This window comes from Typopeltis vanoorti, chromosome 6 (genome assembly GCF_054136105.1).
Source record: "Typopeltis vanoorti isolate ZY-2024b chromosome 6, IOZ_Tvanoo_1.0, whole genome shotgun sequence".
NCBI classification, from domain to species: domain Eukaryota; kingdom Metazoa; phylum Arthropoda; class Arachnida; order Uropygi; family Thelyphonidae; genus Typopeltis; species Typopeltis vanoorti.
The window spans coordinates 110,633,040-110,651,210 of NC_143554.1; the positions used below are offsets into that span (position 1 = coordinate 110,633,040).

The window sequence follows — 18,171 nt, forward strand, 5'->3', positions numbered from 1 at the left end:
AAACTACACTCTGAATGACATGTGTTGAATACTACAGCTACTTCCTCTTTTCCTAGATTGTCATTGCCTGAATATAACATTTTGTATTTACTGCTCAGAAAGATCTCACTAGTTTTTGCCTTTTTTGTTTCACAGTTATCCCTATTATGTCGATCTGGTACTTATCTAGTTCTTCAGCTCGTTCCATTTCTATAACAAAAGCGAAACTTACACATCTGTTAAATCTGATATCCCATATCAAAAAATGAAAAATCTTGAATTTTCTCTTTATGATCTGCTTGCTGGCTCAATTTTCTTGCCTCACTCAGTTATATTCATTTGTTTCTCTACTGCTCTCTAAATTCTGATAACCCTCTGAATATTCTTATTAGAGTGAAGGCCTTTACCCTCAAATCCACTAAAAGCTAAGACCACTATCAAACCTCAGTTTCTTCCCAAACAAGTATACCAGGGTCACCCAAGAAAAGAATTCAGCATACTTGCTAGTGGCTAAAAACTAAAACTCCAGCATGCAATTCAGCCTACAAGGCAGCAAGCAACAAATGAAAAAAGACCAACAAATCCAAATCAAAAGCTGAAAGGGCAGAAAATTTGCTTCCTGCTCAAATAGCAGTTCCAATCCATCATTAAAGTTACTGGACACAACTTCTGTCTATCCAATGCTTCCACTTCTCTCTCCTCTCATAATCTATTGCAACATCAGACAAGACTACCCTCCTGGCATCATTCTTCTTCATTATTGGTGATCAAGGCAAAGTACCCACTATTGCCAAGAACTACAATGCGTGCTTGCTCTAGTCTTTCATCAGAAACACATCAAAAGAATCCTGAATAGCTTAGATACCAACAGGTCTTCTGGTTCTGAAGGTATTCCCCACCCCCACTGTACTTAAAACTTGCATTCCAGATTTAACACCATTCTCATCCTGCATCATCCCATCAAAGCTATCAACAAATCTAAATCACACTTTGAAAGGGCCAAATGATGCAAACTCACCTCTTGTTCAAATGGCAGTCATGCCTTTTGGTCACTTGCCAAGGACACTAGGTGCAACTTTTGTACACCCATGTTTCCTCTGCTCTCACATCCAGATGGTACCATAGCACCTCACCTAAACACAAGGCCAACTTACTGGCCTCACCCTTCTGTTTGAATTCCTGCACTCGTGAGCAGGGCAAAGTGCCTCCCACCTTACCGAGAAATGTCCATGTCACCAATACAGACTTCCACCAGAAAGAAATTTGAAGAATCCTTAATAGCCTGAACACAAACAAGGCATCTGATCCAAATAGTATCTGGCCTATTGTGTTAAAAACCTGTGCTCCAGAGCTAACACCTACCCTGTATTGCCTCTTCAATCTAACCTATTCAACTGGCACCTACCCAATCCCATTGTCTTCTGCCAGGAAGAAATCTGAAGAATCCTTAATAGCCTGAACACAAAAAAGGCATGGTTCAATTGGTATCTAGCCTATTTTGTTAAAGTGCTCCAGAGCTACCACCTATCCTGTATCATCTCTTCAATTTAATCTATTCAACTGGCATCTACCCTACAGCAAGGAAACAGGCCCACATTAAGCCCTTTCCAAACAAAGAGGATAAAATTCAGCAAACAAACTGCTGTCCAACTGTTCTCACTTCTGTTCCTCTCTAAAACTATGGGGGGGGGGTAATAAACAGCTACCTTCTGCACCATCTGGAGACTCCTCCAACTAATCAGCGACCAGCAATATGGATTTCATCACTCTCGATCCACAGCCAGTCTTCTAGCCTTCACCACTCACATCTGGACTCAATCCATGGAAAAATTCAGAGAAACTCATGCAGTTGATTTTAACATCTCAAAAGTATTTGATCAGGTTTGGTACAAGGGCCTACTTAGCAAACTGCCATACTATGGTCTGCCTTCCACCTTTGTAACTGGATTGCAAACTTTTTCACTGGTTGCTCACTACAAGTCATGGTTTCCTCTCCTCAGATTTCCCCACCAATGCTGGAGTGCTTCAGGATTCTGTACTTTCATGCCCATTCTTTTCTTCCCGTATATAAATGACCTACTCTTACACACCCACACTTCAGATCTTATCCATGGCTTTTTAGATGATAGCACCTGCATTCCTCCTTTTCATTTGACAAACCTTGTAGTACCCAATCATTAGAATCCTCAAGACCCAACATGATCAATATCCTGAACTCTGATCTCAAGTTATATCTCAATGGGGGCAAGGACAAGCTTGTAGACTTCAGTGCCACCAAATCTAATCCTGTCTTGCAAGAAAGAGCTCACATCCCTTACCCATAACCTTCAATAATAGCCTGAGATTTAAACATGATTCCCTTCTTGGATTGACCTACACCACCTCCACACCTTTCCTGGCACAAATGCATCTCAACCATAGCTTCTGCAGCTGCCAAGAAACTTGGTGTGTGTGTGTGTGTGTGTGTGTGTGTGTGTTCTTCCACTCAAGACTGCTTCATGCCTTTACAGCTGCTAACTCTATATAAATCCTAAATCCACCCCTATCCATAGAATATTGCTCACATATATGGGGGGTGGTGGACCACAATCCTCTCTAAGATTGCTTGATGCTATTCAAAAGAGGGCAATCTGGTTAATTAATGATCACCCCCCCCCCCCCCCCAATAGACATTCAGTGCTGCTGCCTGTTATACAGATTCAATGCTCCATTGGACTGGCCACTATCATTCCTCTACTTTCCTTCAAAATCATAAAAACAAGAGTTACTGCTAACCAACATCCATTTACAGTCTAACTCGAAACTTGCAAAAAAAACTTTTCAGCCTCTACTTTCAGTCCATCTACTTCTGTTCTTTCTCAAAAGAATACAACCTTCAGCAGCTCAAAAAAAAATGTGAAGAGATTCCTACTCCTTTCTTCCTACCTATACACATGGCACTGATATGCTATAGGTCTAGCAACCTTTGGTGTGTGGATAAGATATATACATAAATAAAAAAAACACCTGACTTGCAGTATTGGTAGGTGGCACTGCTTGGCTAGCACTGTCATTGTATGGGGAGTGTTTCCTGCTACACATCAGGTCCCCTGATACAAAGACTAATGCCACAGTCTTCATAAACACTGTTGTTGACCAGATGCATTGCTTCATGCTAGGTATCATGCATAATGTGACATAATGCATCACATCATAAGTCACAGAATCATTCAGGACTAGTTTCAGGAGCATGAAAACTTGACCATATTTATTGATTTGCTCAGTCATTTGATCTTAACCTAATTAAGAATTACAGTATGTGGTGAAATGTTTGTAACAGAATGTGTTAGATTCCAATCTGCAGCAGCTGCAGGATGTAAATGATCTGCATGAGAAAATTTCTGTTATATATTTATGTATTAATTTTATATATTTATTTTATATTAAGTTTTATGAAGATTATCCGTGTAATCAAAAACATCATTATCTTATATTGGCCAAACAAAGTTAAATAGCTGCAGTGCTTTGTAAAATTAATGAGAGCACAATCAAATGAATGTGATAGTCTGACAGAACAATTTTTCCTCATTTAGTATATTTAATAAAGAAATTTATTAAATCTACTAAAGAAAGGATCACTATAAAGTTTCTTTTCACAGAATGTGATATAAAAGAACATTATTTAGAAACAGCAACTTTCTATTTTTCTTGTTTGTATAGTACACTATACAAACAAGAAAAACAGAAAGTTTACTGTGGCAAACTTGGAGGTATTACAGCAACATTTTGCTATAATGGATAGTTTGCTGTAATGAATTTCTTTTTTGCATAGCGTTGGCCAGAAGTTTTCTGCAGTTTGCTAAAGTTAGTGAGTTTGTAATATTTAAAGTTGCTATAGTGAGAATTAGCTGAATAAATGATCTCCTGATTGTGGGAGGCTGTCAAATACCTTCAACTAAAACTAATGAAAATATGACCATTACATGCCTGTTGGAGAAAACTGTACACAAGAAACACGCACTTCTGGCTTGAATGCTCTTGATGCCATGTCACCTTTTTTCACGCCAGGTAAACTGATTACAGCTGTCGAATCTTCACGCTTTTCAATAAGAGCTTTGTTTCCAAACTCGGTCATTTTTCGCCGATTGATAAAATCCTTCAAGCAAAAAATAAATAGGAAAATTTATCTACTTTGAAAAGCAATTAATTTTTTCTTTAGATTAAATACCAGAAATACTCAATTATTGCAAATGAATAAGAAAATCAATTAAGAAATAAAATTTATAAAACATTCTTTATATCATTCTATTATCCAATCAACAGTAATAGTTACAGTGAAACTGAATTAATAGACTCTAATTTCATGAAAATATCATCAAATAACATTTTTTCTTTAGATTAAATACCAGAAATACTCAATTATTGCAAATGAATAAGAAAATCAATTAAGAAATAAAATTTATAAAACATTCTTTATATCATTCTATTATCCAATCAACAGTAATAGCTACAGTGAAACTGAATTAATAGACTCTAATTTCATGAAAATATCATCATTCAAAGTGACAAAAAGATGCTCAGTTCATAAAATATTACGATTAATTCCCAAGTGACTTGTTTCTATATCACTCAGTATTGTATTATCTGAAGATTAACGTTTCTCTTAGGTTTTATTTGCATAAAATGCATTTTTTTTTTCATTATGTAAAGAAATTAAGTGTGAAACAATATCAGAGTTATGACTGTGCCCTCTTCCTATCCCCCCCCCCCCCTGCAAGAAGCTTTCAATGGGTCCATGAAACACTTTCATTGAGACTCCTCTTTACACTCTCATTTCACAACATTTAGAATTTTGGGGGGGATGGAGAGACAGTAGTTTTACCACTTGCACAAAGTATATTTACAACCAATTTATGTTTTCATTATTTAATATATAGATATTAATATTTAATATATAAATGTGGAAACAATTTCATAGTCCAAAATGAACTATGGACTATATTCCATATGGACTATATTCCTATTTTATTATTTATTATTTTATTACTTGTAAAATCACTGGTTTATTGTCACTTATGGTTGTTCTGTACTGAATTGAGTATTTCTGGGAGCTCTTAGGAGCACCATTCTAAATATGAGAACAATATTCAGTGGTTAGTGCAATCTGTGATTTCCACAGAATTAACTATGCTTTAGAAACAAATGTAAGATATGTAAGAGCTAAAAGAATAAAAAAAATCTCGGATAACTAATAAGATGATTTCTCTAATGGAAGAAAGAAGAAAATGGAAAAATAAAGACACCCCAGAAGGGAAAATACAATACAGAACCTTGAATGACAGATTGAGAAGGGAAGCAGAAAGAAGTAGAGAAGATTGGTTTAAAAAACAATGTGAAGAAATGGAAAATTATGAGAGAGTGAGAAGATATGATCTTTTATATGAAAAAGTAAGAGGCATGGATCACAAGAGAAATGGAATTCGAGCTACAGGCATAGAAAATAAGAATGGAGAAATCATAACTGAAGAAGATAAAATCCTAATGAGATGGAAGAAATACATGAAGATCTATGTGACAAGGAAAATAGACCAAATGAGTTGCCATTAGAAGATATAAAGAAGGTAAACGAAGATGATCTAGGCCCAGAGATTTTGAAGACAGAAGTAGAAATGGCCATTAAGGAACTAAAATGTGGAAAGGCAGAAGGAATAGATGAAGTACCTGCAGAATTCCTGAAACAACGTCAGAAGAAAGGACCTAAAGAAATAACCAAAATCATAAATTTAATTTATAACAAAGAGAACTGCCAAAAGATTTTATGACCTTAATATTTATACCTATACCAAAGAAAAGTAATGCAGTGAACTGCAAGGATTTTAGAACAATAAACCTCATTTCCCATACATCAAAAATACTTAAGAGAATCTTAACACGAAGAATTGCATCTAAAGTGGAAGAATTTTTTGGAGAAGATCAGTTTGGTTTCAGGAAGGGTAGAGGAACAAGAGATGTGATTGGACTGTTAAGAATAGTAAGTGAAAGAAGTCTGGAAGTGAATAAAGAAGTTAATATCTGTTATATACATTATGAAAAAGCTTTTGACTTTGTAAATGTGATAAAATGGTGGAAGTAATGGAAAAAATTGGTATAGATTGGAAAGACAGAAGGTTAATTATTTTACTATATATGGGACAAATTGCCATGGTAAGAGACATATATGGTACAACAGAACCAGGTATCATTGGACGAGGAGCAATGGTGTAGCTAGAGCTTTTGCCGGCAGGGGCGGTCCCTGAGTTTGCCACCCCTCTCAATACACACCAAAAATACTACAAAGAGTCAAAATGACGTAGAGGGAAATAAATTAAAACTATATGTTTATTTTTGAAGTAAAACTTTAATTTCAACATTCTAAACTGTTATTTTTCTTGCTTTTCTGTTAGCAAAATCGTCAATGACATTAGCAAAGTCTATTTCATAGTAATGTAATTCTTAATCAATTTTATTTATAAAAACTCCTCTCATAATAACAACACTTACAGCAATTGTGAGGAAAATTCGCAATAGTATTACAATATTTGGAAATGAGTTATCGAGAGTGTTTTTTAGAATTAACTGCACAAGTTCAAAAAGGTTCAAAGTGCCGCCCAGGGCAGACCGTCCCCTCTGCCCTCCCCTAGCTACGCCTCTAATGAGGAGTAAGACAAGGCTGTTCTCTGTCACTAATTTTCTTTAACATGTATTCTGAAGCAATGTTAAAAGGGGCAATGGAGAATTGGAAGAAGAAATAAAGATTGGAGGTAGACAGATATTTGCAATAAGATATGCAGATGACAAGGCATTGCTATCAAATACTGAAACAGGACTACAACATCTGTTGAACAGATTACTGGAATCCTGTATCAATCATGGAATGAAAATTAACATCAGAAAAACAAAGGTAATGAAAATAGCAAGGAAAGAGACAAATATGGATATCAGAATAAATGGGGAAAAATTGAATCAAGCAAAGACATTTAAATATCTAGGAAGTGTTATTAGTTGTGATGGAAGATGTAAAAGTGACAAAAAACGCAAGAATAGCGATGGGAAGACACGTCTTTAATAGAAAATGGAATTTATTCAGAAGTAAAATGGATAGAAAGCTAAAGAAAAGACTAATAAAATGTTGTGTGTGGAGTGTTGCCCTCTATGCAGCTGAAACCTGGACATTGAAGAAAGAAGAAATTAAGATTTTGGAAAGCTTTGAAATGTGGATTTAGAGAAGGATGGAAAAAATCAAAAAGACAGATAAAATAACTAATGAAGAGTTCTTAAAAAGAGTAGAAGAAGAAAGAAGTCTGTTAAGGAGGATAAAAAGAAGCAAGCAAAACTGGATTGGACATATTCTGAGAGGGAATGGAATCATCAGAGATGCCATAGAAGGAAAAAGACCTACAGGAGGAGTAAGGAAAACAATGCTAGATGACATGCTGAATGGAGACAGGTACACAACCTTGAAAGAGAAGGCTCAGAACAGAAGAGAGCGGAAGGAAAGTTTCTGCTACTAAAAGAAAAACATGCTGAATAGCAGAATACTCAAGAAGAAGAAGGAGAGAAGAAACAAATGCCTACAATGAAAGAGAAAACCTAATTATTTGGATGCTATCATCATCAAATTCCTCCCATATACCCTCAAGGGGGGGGTGTACAGGATATGATAGATAATACCACTTTTCTTCATAATGTGATCCATATAGATAAGAATAACAGAGGGGATAATGTAGCTCACACCAGATTTAACATTAAACCATCTTCCTGTACTTCCTTCAATTCTAACTGCTGACTTCAATGAAAAATTAACATCATTACTAACTTCCAATATTCTACAATTTTCCTCCAAATCAATCTGTTACTTGTCAAAACTCCAACATTATCACATCTTATATTTCTATCGTCTAAGGCACTTTGTAGCGAATCAATCCACCTATATCTTGGTCTTCCTCTGGGTCGTTTTCCTGCCGACCTGGCAGAGAACACTTGTTTTACTAATCTTTCCTCTCCCATTCTGTTCAAGTGACCATACCATCTGAGATTAGCTCTGCTAACGCATTCCTGGATGCTGACAATATCAAGTTCTTTCTTAATATCCTCGTTTTTAATATGATATTGCCATTGATGCCATCTGTTCATGCCCTAATCTTTCTCAGGACTCTCATATCTGCAGTCTCAAGTCTTTGGTCAAGTGTTTTACTTCTTACCCAACTCTCAGATCCATAAGTTAAAATAACACTGTCTTGTATACAGCTAATTTAGTGTTCCGACTAATTTCTCTCTTATTCCATATGAATTTATTCAATTCACTTCCTAACATACCAGCTTTGCTGATTCTGTTGTCTATTTCTATATTTAATTTACCATCTTCAGTAAAAATCATGCCTAAGTGGCTGAAATGTTTCGCTTGTTCCACAGGTTCTCCATTCACAACACAGTTGACATTTTCAATGATTCTGCCTATTTTCAATGTCTTGTTCTTTTTATTGCTGACCTTCATACCATACCTATTACAACAGCTATTCAATTTAGTCAGAGAATCTTGCAGACTTGTAGCGGATTTATTTAGAAGTATAACATCATCCGCATAAAGCAAAGAGCTGACATTAACATCTCCAATTTTGATATCATGTTTAATACCACTTTCCTTCATAATGTGATCCATATAGATAATGAATAACAGAGGGGATAATGTACATCCTTGTCTCACACCAGATTTAACATTAAACCATCTTCCTGTACTTCCTTCAATTCTAACTGCTGACTTACACTCAAATAAAGACTAAGTATTGCTTGATATAATGCCCCATTGACACCATATAACTGTAACGTATTGAATAGCTTCTCTCTTGGCACCTTGTCATATGCCTTTTCTAAATCGACGAAACTTAAATGCAGATCTTTGTTATATTCCCATGTTTTCTCGACTATTTGTCGTAAAGTGAAGATCTGATCCTGACAGCCTCTATTTGGCCTGAATCCAGCTTGTTCTTCACCAAGCTTTTCTTCCACAATTCTTCTCAACCGTTTCTCAAGTATAATGGCATAAATCTTACCAGGAATACTCAGTAGGGAAATACCTCTGTAATTCTCACATTCAGTTCTATTTCCCTTTTTATATATGGGTACTATGAGAGCTCTAATCTAATCATCAGGAATTCGTCCCTTTGTCCAGGCTTTCTGAACTATGCAGTGCAGCCACTGTAAGACTCTTATACCACCATACTTCAACCACATTTCAAGCCTTTGATGGCTTTTTCTACTTCAAGTATGGATATGTAATCCTGACTGTATGCCTGGTCAGTGTTTTTTACCACTGTGCTGTCATCACTGCTTGTTTCATTTAGCAGTTTTTCAAAGTAATTACTCCATACTTCAAGGATATCTTTTTCTCCTGTTTTCATGTCACCTTTATCATCTTTAACTCCTTTTACTGCACTCTTTCCTCGATTCCTATGCTTCTTCAACAACCTCCAGAATATTTTGCAACTATTTTGATATTTATTTTCTGTGTTCTTGTCAAAAGTCCTCCCATGACTTTTGTTTAGCTAGTTTTACAAAGTGTTTAGCTTTCTTATATTTGTCTCTGTATTCTCTAAGAACACAAGCTGATTTATTTGCCAGGAACTTTTGATATACTTTCTTATTTATTTTCCTTCACCGCCTCTTAAACTTCCTGTGTCCATCATGCAGTTCTGATTTTTCTATCCTTGCAAACAACCTCACCACATGCCTCTCTGGCTGAATCAACCAGGATTTTCTTCAAGGTTTGTGACTGAATCTCCAAGGTTTGGTTCCTGTTCTCAAACTCTTTCATTTTTAATTCAATCTATGTTTGTGTATTTTAGTCTGCAGTTCACATCTGAGAGCTGCTCACTTTTATTCGCTTTAAAACTTTCTTACATGTCATTCTTTTCAATATGAAATTCAATTTTATCCTGCTCAAGACTAAATAGTGATCACTTTCAATTTCAAATCCTCTGTGCAGTCTGGTGTCCTTCACCAGGGAGAAAACATCACCATCAATAATAACATAATCAATGAGACTTTTCTTATTCCTTGCCTCTTCTCTCAATGTGAATTTGTGCATATTTTTTGTTGGAACATGGTGTTAATAATAACCAGGCCATGTCCTGAGCAGAAATCCAACAGGTGTTTGCCATTAGTATTAGCTTTGCTCTTTTCTCCAAATTTTCCCAAAACATTTTTGTATGTCTGACAATCACTTCCTACTCTGCTATTTAGATCCCCAACAAGGACCAACTTTTCCGTTTTCATTGTTTCAGTTACTTTCTCTAAAGCATCAAAAAATTCCTCTACTTCTACCTTAGTAGAACCTTCTGTGGGACCATAGGCACAAATAAGTCTCATTGTCCAGTTCCCCATTCTGATATTTGCCCACATCACTCTTCTTGAATTGCCTGCCATTCAAGAAGATTAGCCTGGTATTTAGTGTTGCATACTATAGCTACTCCTTCTTTTCCCTGATTGTTATTGCCTGAATATAAAATTTTGTATTTATTGCTCAGAAAGATCTCACCAGTTTTTGTCTTTTTTGTTTCATTCACCCCTATTATGTCAATCTGGTACTTATCTAATTCCTCAGCTAGCTCCATTTCTTTGCTGTTCAGACTTCTTATGTTGATAGTACCGATCTTTAACTCTGGTGATGTTGAGTTGGGGTGTGTTTTCAAATTTGTTCCAGTAACTGACTTTTCGCTGTTTGCCCTGGTTCCCTGGCAAAAACAATGGGGGCCTTGTTTAACTGGGCGACGAACCAGCCGTAATGAAATTTTGTCATGTTGTACCATCATTTTGTATTTTGGTTTAAGCCAATAAGAATACAATTTGGTCAGTTAAATCCCAAATTGCCAGCCCATCCTCGTTCGTTCAGTATCCAGTATAGATACCCAACAGGGTGCACCACAAGAAGGTGAGGAATTGGACATTAGGTCAGAAGCCCTGGTCGGTTCTCTGCATTCCTTTAAAGTCTATGTGGAGGTCTCCTCTCAGTTATATAACTTTGACCTGCTAAGGAAACAATATTTGTGACATGTTTATGTCAAGAGAGAGATTCGAGAGTAGGGTGGTCTTAAGAAGGAAATCTCATCTTGTTTAGAGATTCAGGTGTTGTCAAAAGTAAGATTTTTTTTTTTTTTTTGCAAAAAATAAATAGGGTTGAATTTTACTGAAATTGTAATTAACAAAGCTATCAGAGTCTCAGTGTAGAATGGTTTGGACATCAGAATTTAGGATTGTGTTCTGGACAATTCATGTAGTGCAAGACTTCTCAAAGGAATTGTGCAATGAATTTGTAGTCAACTAGAAAAAATGAGTGGAATAGTGGAATATCAGCATTAGTTATAATGTTAGTTACAAATAAGATGATAAGGACCAATATGCATCACACATAATGTCCATCCAGGCAACAAACTACCAACCCATTGTGCCAGAAGAATGGAGTTATCAATAGTCAACTTCTTCACTACCTAGAGATCCACCAATTAATCAACAACTACTGGTATGGATTATGCCACTCTAGATCCATGGCACATCTCGCCTGCTTCATTCCCCTTCCTCTGGCATATACCATAGAAAGATATGGAGAAACTTATGCTGCTGCTCTTGACAGATCCAGAGCATTTGACTGAGTATGGGATTGAAACCTGCTCAATGCACTATATTCCTTTGGTTTCCTTCCATGGTCTGTAATTAGACAATCAGTTCTCACTGTTCAATCGCTATGCATTATGATAAGTGGCTTCCTCTCTTCACACTTCTCCATCAATATAAAACATCACAAGACTGTTTTATCATCTATACATACCCTGTCTCCTATACTTCAATGGCATTTCACTGAATCCATAGTTTTGCTGTTGATAACATATTCCATAACTCCTACTCATCATGTAATGCTCAAACATCCCAGGTGTTGAGAACTCGTATAACCAGTGTCTTATAAACAGACTTTCACACTTTTTTTTTGTCATACAAAAAAAATCTCAATTCACCTTCTCTTACCATAATAATACACAAATCACACATCCTTTTTAGAGATGAATATCAGACCCACTGAATCTTGTTCTCTTCGTTTTCTCTGAACCAGCCTTCCTCATAAATATATACATATCAATATATACATAAATTCCTCCATACAGTACCAGTGCACTATGTTCTGCAAATTCTCATGTAAGATATTATTTATATGTATATGTATAAAATCAATTCTAAAAGACACTCACTATAGCAGTTCTTTCACTTCATAACATACTTCTTCCTTCTAAATTTGCTATAGTGAGTGGAGGCATGTTCAAAGTGTTTTCCTATTAAATGACTAATCAACACAATATAAGCAGTTTGTTTTGTAATAAATAATCAGTCTCCATAGCTCACTTGTTAACAATGTTCTTTGAGTGGAAAGATCTGAATTGGTTTGAATCCCATCTAGAATGTGGAGAACTTTTATAAGAGCTTTTCAAGTGAGGTGAGTTAGCCAGTTTCATATAAATGTGATAGTTTTTTTTTTTCTACCTGAAAACTTGGGTTTAAAATCTTGCAAGACACCAATCAGCCAGATAATACTCACAATCAACAAAAATATAAACTTTGCAAATAGGATTAGCCACTCTATTATGGTATAATTAAATTTCTATGAAGCCAAGTTACTTGGCCATGCTAGGTCACAGAGCTTAATACAACGAAGAAACATGAGATGATGAGGAGATAATTAATGATATAACTATGATTTCTTTCCCACCCTCACTTCCCTCTTGCAATGTGAAGTTTTAGCATGACAGTTATAGAGATATTTCATTTTGTCTTTCCTTGAACAAAATGCACAGAATTAAACTTGTTTAGTGGTTGGCACAGCTAACAAAATTGCATCATACATTAAAGACAGCCAGTATAAATAAAGAATTAAATAGCATGCCACTATCTGATTTATATTAAATAAAAACTTGTCACAGATAAGTTTACCAGTACTTAGTAAAATTTCATAAATCACTGATGAAAATTAGAAAGTATTTGGCATCAGTAACAGTTTATAGCGTATTTATTTTATCTGATAATTTTGTTCTGATTTCCATCTAACTTCGTTCTTCATCCTCACCTATTTTCTACTTTATTTGATTTTAATACTTATATAAAAATAGAAATTATCTGAAATAACAAAATAAAACTAGCACAACTAATTAACTAACCTTTCCTCCACGTTCTAATATACTTTCATGCTATATTTCATTTTAATTATAAAGCCATACACATTATGCATAATTTTTGATAAAAAACAAATTGAGCATTACAATATTTGTGTCGATTTTACCACTCATATAAGTAAAGAACAAACATATAAATAATTAATTCACGTAATAAATAATGCTATATGCTATAAAAATTGTAAAATTATAATATTTGCATCAGTCTTACCATTTATAGAGTTTAATAAGAAATATAAGAAATAAGTTATTCAGATATATAATTAATGCATATGAATCTGCTATCAACATCACAGCTATTAATTATAGCATTGCATCAAGGGCACAATGGGAAATTTGGGGAAATGCCATCAGTGACCAAAGACCCATAATAACAACACTAAACTTTAAGATTGATCAAGAACAGCAAATCAGGAGTACATGGAACTTTAGAAAAGCCGACTGGACAAGGTTTCCTCAAATCTTGGAGAACCTTTGTGAAGATGAACCTATCTCTGGAAACCTTGATAGAAAATTACAAATCCCCTACTCCACACATCTTGGGTTTGTTGCCAAAGCAACAATCCCAAGAGGCAAATGGAAAAATACCTGGATTCAATAATTACAGAAAGAGACAATATCAACAAAAAAAAAATTTAGAATTAATAAAACTGATGGCCAATAACATAACACACAAAATAGAACAGGAAATTTGGAAGTACAAGCAAGAGAAATGGGTAGAGTTTTGCAGTAACCTGGATCCAAGAAAAGACAGCCAACAATGGAACATTATTAGAATCCTAGACAATAACATCAAAGAAGAGAACCAACAGAAAACAAATTTCATAAATGCTGGGAAAAAAGCTATTAGATCAAGAAATGGCAAACATAGTGCAAAAAAACTATTCAAACAACTCCAAACTTCAGTATAACAGAAAAGACAAGAGTCTCAATAAACTCACAAGTAAGATACCAAAACAAGCAAGAACATACCAATCTAATGATATCCTCTCTGAAGACCTTATGCTAAGTTAACTAAATTCATCACTCAAGAGAACCGCACCTAATAAATCCTGTGGTAGTGTTCTTATCATATGGTCAAACGCCAAAGAACAACTTCTGGACATTCTTAATGCTTCTTGGCAAACATGCAAACTGCCAAAAGAGTGGAAAAAATCAGTTATTGTACCCATCCTAAAACCTGACAGAAATGCCACAGAATGTCAAAGCTATAGACCTATCGCATTAACTAGCATACTCTGTAAAATTACTGAAAGAATCACACACTCCACTCATGCACTGGCTCATCAAAAAATAAGAAAATTAACTACTACCAAACTGCCTATAGAGCCCGTCATTCGATGACAGATCAATTATTCTACTTCTACCAAACAATACTACTCATTTCAGGAAAAACCAACAAAAAAGACAACTGCCATATCCCTTGATATGACTGCTGCTTTTCATCGTGTTTAGATCAAAAAAATAATACAAATAGTACATGATATAAAAAATTAAAGAATCGGAAGAGATTCTAAACAAATCTATGAGAGGATTAGAAAAATGGTCAGATGAACTTAAATTCAAAATCAACCCAGATAAAACAAAACTAAGCACCTTTAGTACAGACAAGAAAAGCAGACATTCCTACAATCTCAAAGTCATGATCAACAAAGTAATACCCTTGATCAAGAATTACATTTTTGCACAACACATCTCTGACACTTCCAACAGGACTCTCTCAAAAAACTAAATATATTGAAAAGGCTTTGCAGAACAAACTAAGGGCACAAAGCCAAAAATTCTCAAAACTACTTACACTACACTAATAAGGCCAATAACGGAATATGCAGCACCTGGTCACCTTCGGCATCATAGGTAAAGGAAAAATTAGACAAAGTACAAGCATCCAAGATTATCATTGGTGCAGTCTCATCCACTAACAACATCAGAGCCCAACAGGAATGTGGGCCTGACCTGCCAGAGAACAGACGGAAATTTGCCACCATAAAATTCATTAATAATATCAGAAGCCACCAAAGCGATCATATCTCCCTAAAAACTTATGAACATTGGAATCAGAAATGCACAGATCATCAACTTTACAATATGATGACACTATCAAGAAGGAAATAGGTCTTGATCATCTAAATGCCCACATAAGCAAAAAACCTCTATTTTCCAGTGCTTTACCTTCAAATACCTCCATAAATCTAAACTTTACCAAACTCTGCACAAAAAAAAAAAAAAAAGGAATCAAAAGAAATGCTCAAAGAAAAATGCCTAAATACTATCATTCATCCTCCAAACAACTTATTTGTTGCAATGATGATTGTCAGACAGCAATATGATTAATGAAGGCACTGGTGCTCTCCTTCTGCTCCCGAAAAGTGAAAAACTTTCAATAAAAGTTGGATCTGGGAGAATTGCTTCGAATTTTATTAGTGAACTTTATGCAATAAATAAAGCACTCAAAGCCTGCTTAAAATTATCATCATCTCTCAACAATCAGAGAGAATTATAATTTACAGTGACTCAAGATCAGCTATGGAGGCAATGAAAAATGGCAATACCAAGCTCACACAAAACATCCATAAACTCTTAAAACCAACTAAAGTGTTTGAGAAAAAGTTGCATTTTACAATGGATTCCTGCTCATGTAGACATGGATTATAATCAAGTAGTTGATAAATTAGCAAAAGAATTCAACCAGAGAATTCAACCAAGAAACTGACATGATAACTCTTGCTGATGCTAACAAACTAGCAAAATCTAAACTAATTCCACTAAAATCAGGGATACAACACCAAATTCCCAAAATCAATGTTGACAGAAAGACCTCCACCACAATAGCAGGACTCCAAACGATTTAGAGGAATGAAGATCAATATGGATGATGGATGATATGAGAACATATAGAAACAGCAATAACTGCCCTAATACTGAACTGATACCCACTCACATTTTTACCTGTTCAGCAATTACAACAGCCTTGCAAGCAATAGACCCTAATCCTGAACAACAGCTCTATACGAACAAAATCATTGACATAGCCAAAGCAGTTCAAGGACATGGAAATATCTAAGATTCTTCAAGGGACAAGACGACAACAACAACATGTATATGGACTTCAACTTGAAAGAAAATTATTAAAAAGAAAGGATAAGAAATATTCATCTTTATCCCATGCCAAACAATGTTTTGAATTTTAAACATAAAAATTTTTAGTATGCACTGTCTTTGATATTGGTTGATTTGTATGTGGAGGATATTGTCCTATGTATACAACTCAGGTTCCCAATTCAAGGTTCACTTGCCAGGCACCTTCCTATTTAGGATACTGATATTTCTGATAGGATTCATCCTCTCACAGGCCAGTCTGTCTTAACTCACTTAAGTTGAAAAGTTCTTTTATTTCAGAAAAATGTTCTGCATGTCAGCAATGAGAAACAAACCAGAATACTAAAAAAAGACACTCAAAACATAAATCATGCCTGTGGCATAAAGGATAGAAAATCTTATCCTTTTTGCCAGATTCCATATAAATGTCTTTTTATTAATGCTTTTGATTAAGGTTCACAACTGACAAGTGGTTCAAACTCTTGGTTCTCCATTTGAGAACCAACACTTATGCTAGATTTATATATATATATATATATATATATATATATTTTTTTTTTTTTTTTTTTTCCCAAAGCAAACTCTTGATTAGCTGCTTTGAACTGTAGGTTCAAAACAGCTATCAGACTGGTAAAAGCCTTAATCAAAAAATAAAAGATGCCCATGAGTGAATAATGACTATATCCACACTTGGAATTTAAACAGAGTAATATCAAAGGTAATTTATAATTAGCAAGTTTGAATATTTTTTCAAAATTTTCAAATGCTGGTAATTAAATCATCATTATTCCACAATCCTTTTTTTTTTAAAATAAGATGTATTATCAAACTAATTCGAATGAGTACTCACATTTATGCCATCAAAAGAAAGATTACATGTAATTTCAAATTTCTTTAAGAGAATACTCTCAGCAATATGATATATGCAGACATATTTTGATCTTCCTGCAGCAAGAAGGCACTCTCCATCAGCTGTATAGCACAGTGTTGTAAAAGCTCTACAGAAAAAAAAAAAAAAAAAAAAAAAGAGAGTAGAAAACTGTATAAGCAATTCTAGAGATATAAAAAATCACAAAAACACATATAAACTAGGTTGAACTGGTCGGAGGTTTTTTTATTTTAAAGTAATAGCCTACCAGTTTCACTGACTTGACTGTTGAGTTCGTCTTGGCATACAAGGTGATAAAACAGCTTAACAAAGATCAAAAACAAATAAGGATAGGAGTTTAAAATATAAATGAATGTAACATGAGTACGGGGTGACATGAGTAACATGGGGTGCTTAAAGGTCAAAGCAGTATAACCGAGAGGGACCTCCACATAGCCATTAAAGGAATGCAGAGAACTGACCAAGGCTTCTGACCTAATGTCCAATCCACACCTTCTTGTGGTCCACCCTGTTGGGTATTTACCTAGATACTGAACGAATGAGGATGGGCTGGCAATTTGGGATTTAGTCGACCAAATTGTATTCTTATTGGCTTAAACCAAAATACAAAACGATACGACAAACTTTCATTCCGGCTGGGGCATTGCCCGGTTAAACAAGCCCCCCCCCCCCCCCGTTGTTTTTGCTAGGGAACCAGGGTGAACAGCGAAAAGTCAGCTACAGTACTGATAGTACTGTAGCTGACTTTTGGTACTATCAACATAAGAAGCCTAAATGGCAAAGAAATGGAGCTAACTGAGGAATTAGATAAGTACCAGATCGACATAATAGGGGTGACTGAAACAAAAAAGACAAAAACGGGTGAGATCTTTCTGAGCAATAAATACAAAATGTTATATTAAGGCAATGACAATCAAGGAAAAGAAGGAGTAGCCATAGTATTCAACACAAAATATGAGGCTAATCTTCTTGAAT

The 18,171-nt window shown here is 35.1% G+C and overlaps 1 protein-coding gene across 1 annotated transcript in view; it reads right to left on the bottom strand.

The window, feature by feature from the left end:
• The window catches only part of LOC150105806 (periodic tryptophan protein 2 homolog), a 203,313-nt gene that overhangs the window by 30,181 nt on the left and 154,961 nt on the right, over nucleotides 1–18,171 (bottom strand). The window contains exons 15-16 of the mRNA XM_090393595.1: nucleotides 17,158–17,305; nucleotides 3,946–4,114 (exon numbers count right to left, since the gene is read on the bottom strand). Of these exons, the coding sequence (XP_090249721.1) occupies nucleotides 3,946–4,114; nucleotides 17,158–17,305 (317 nt within the window). The remainder of the gene's footprint in view (nucleotides 1–3,945; nucleotides 4,115–17,157; nucleotides 17,306–18,171) is intronic.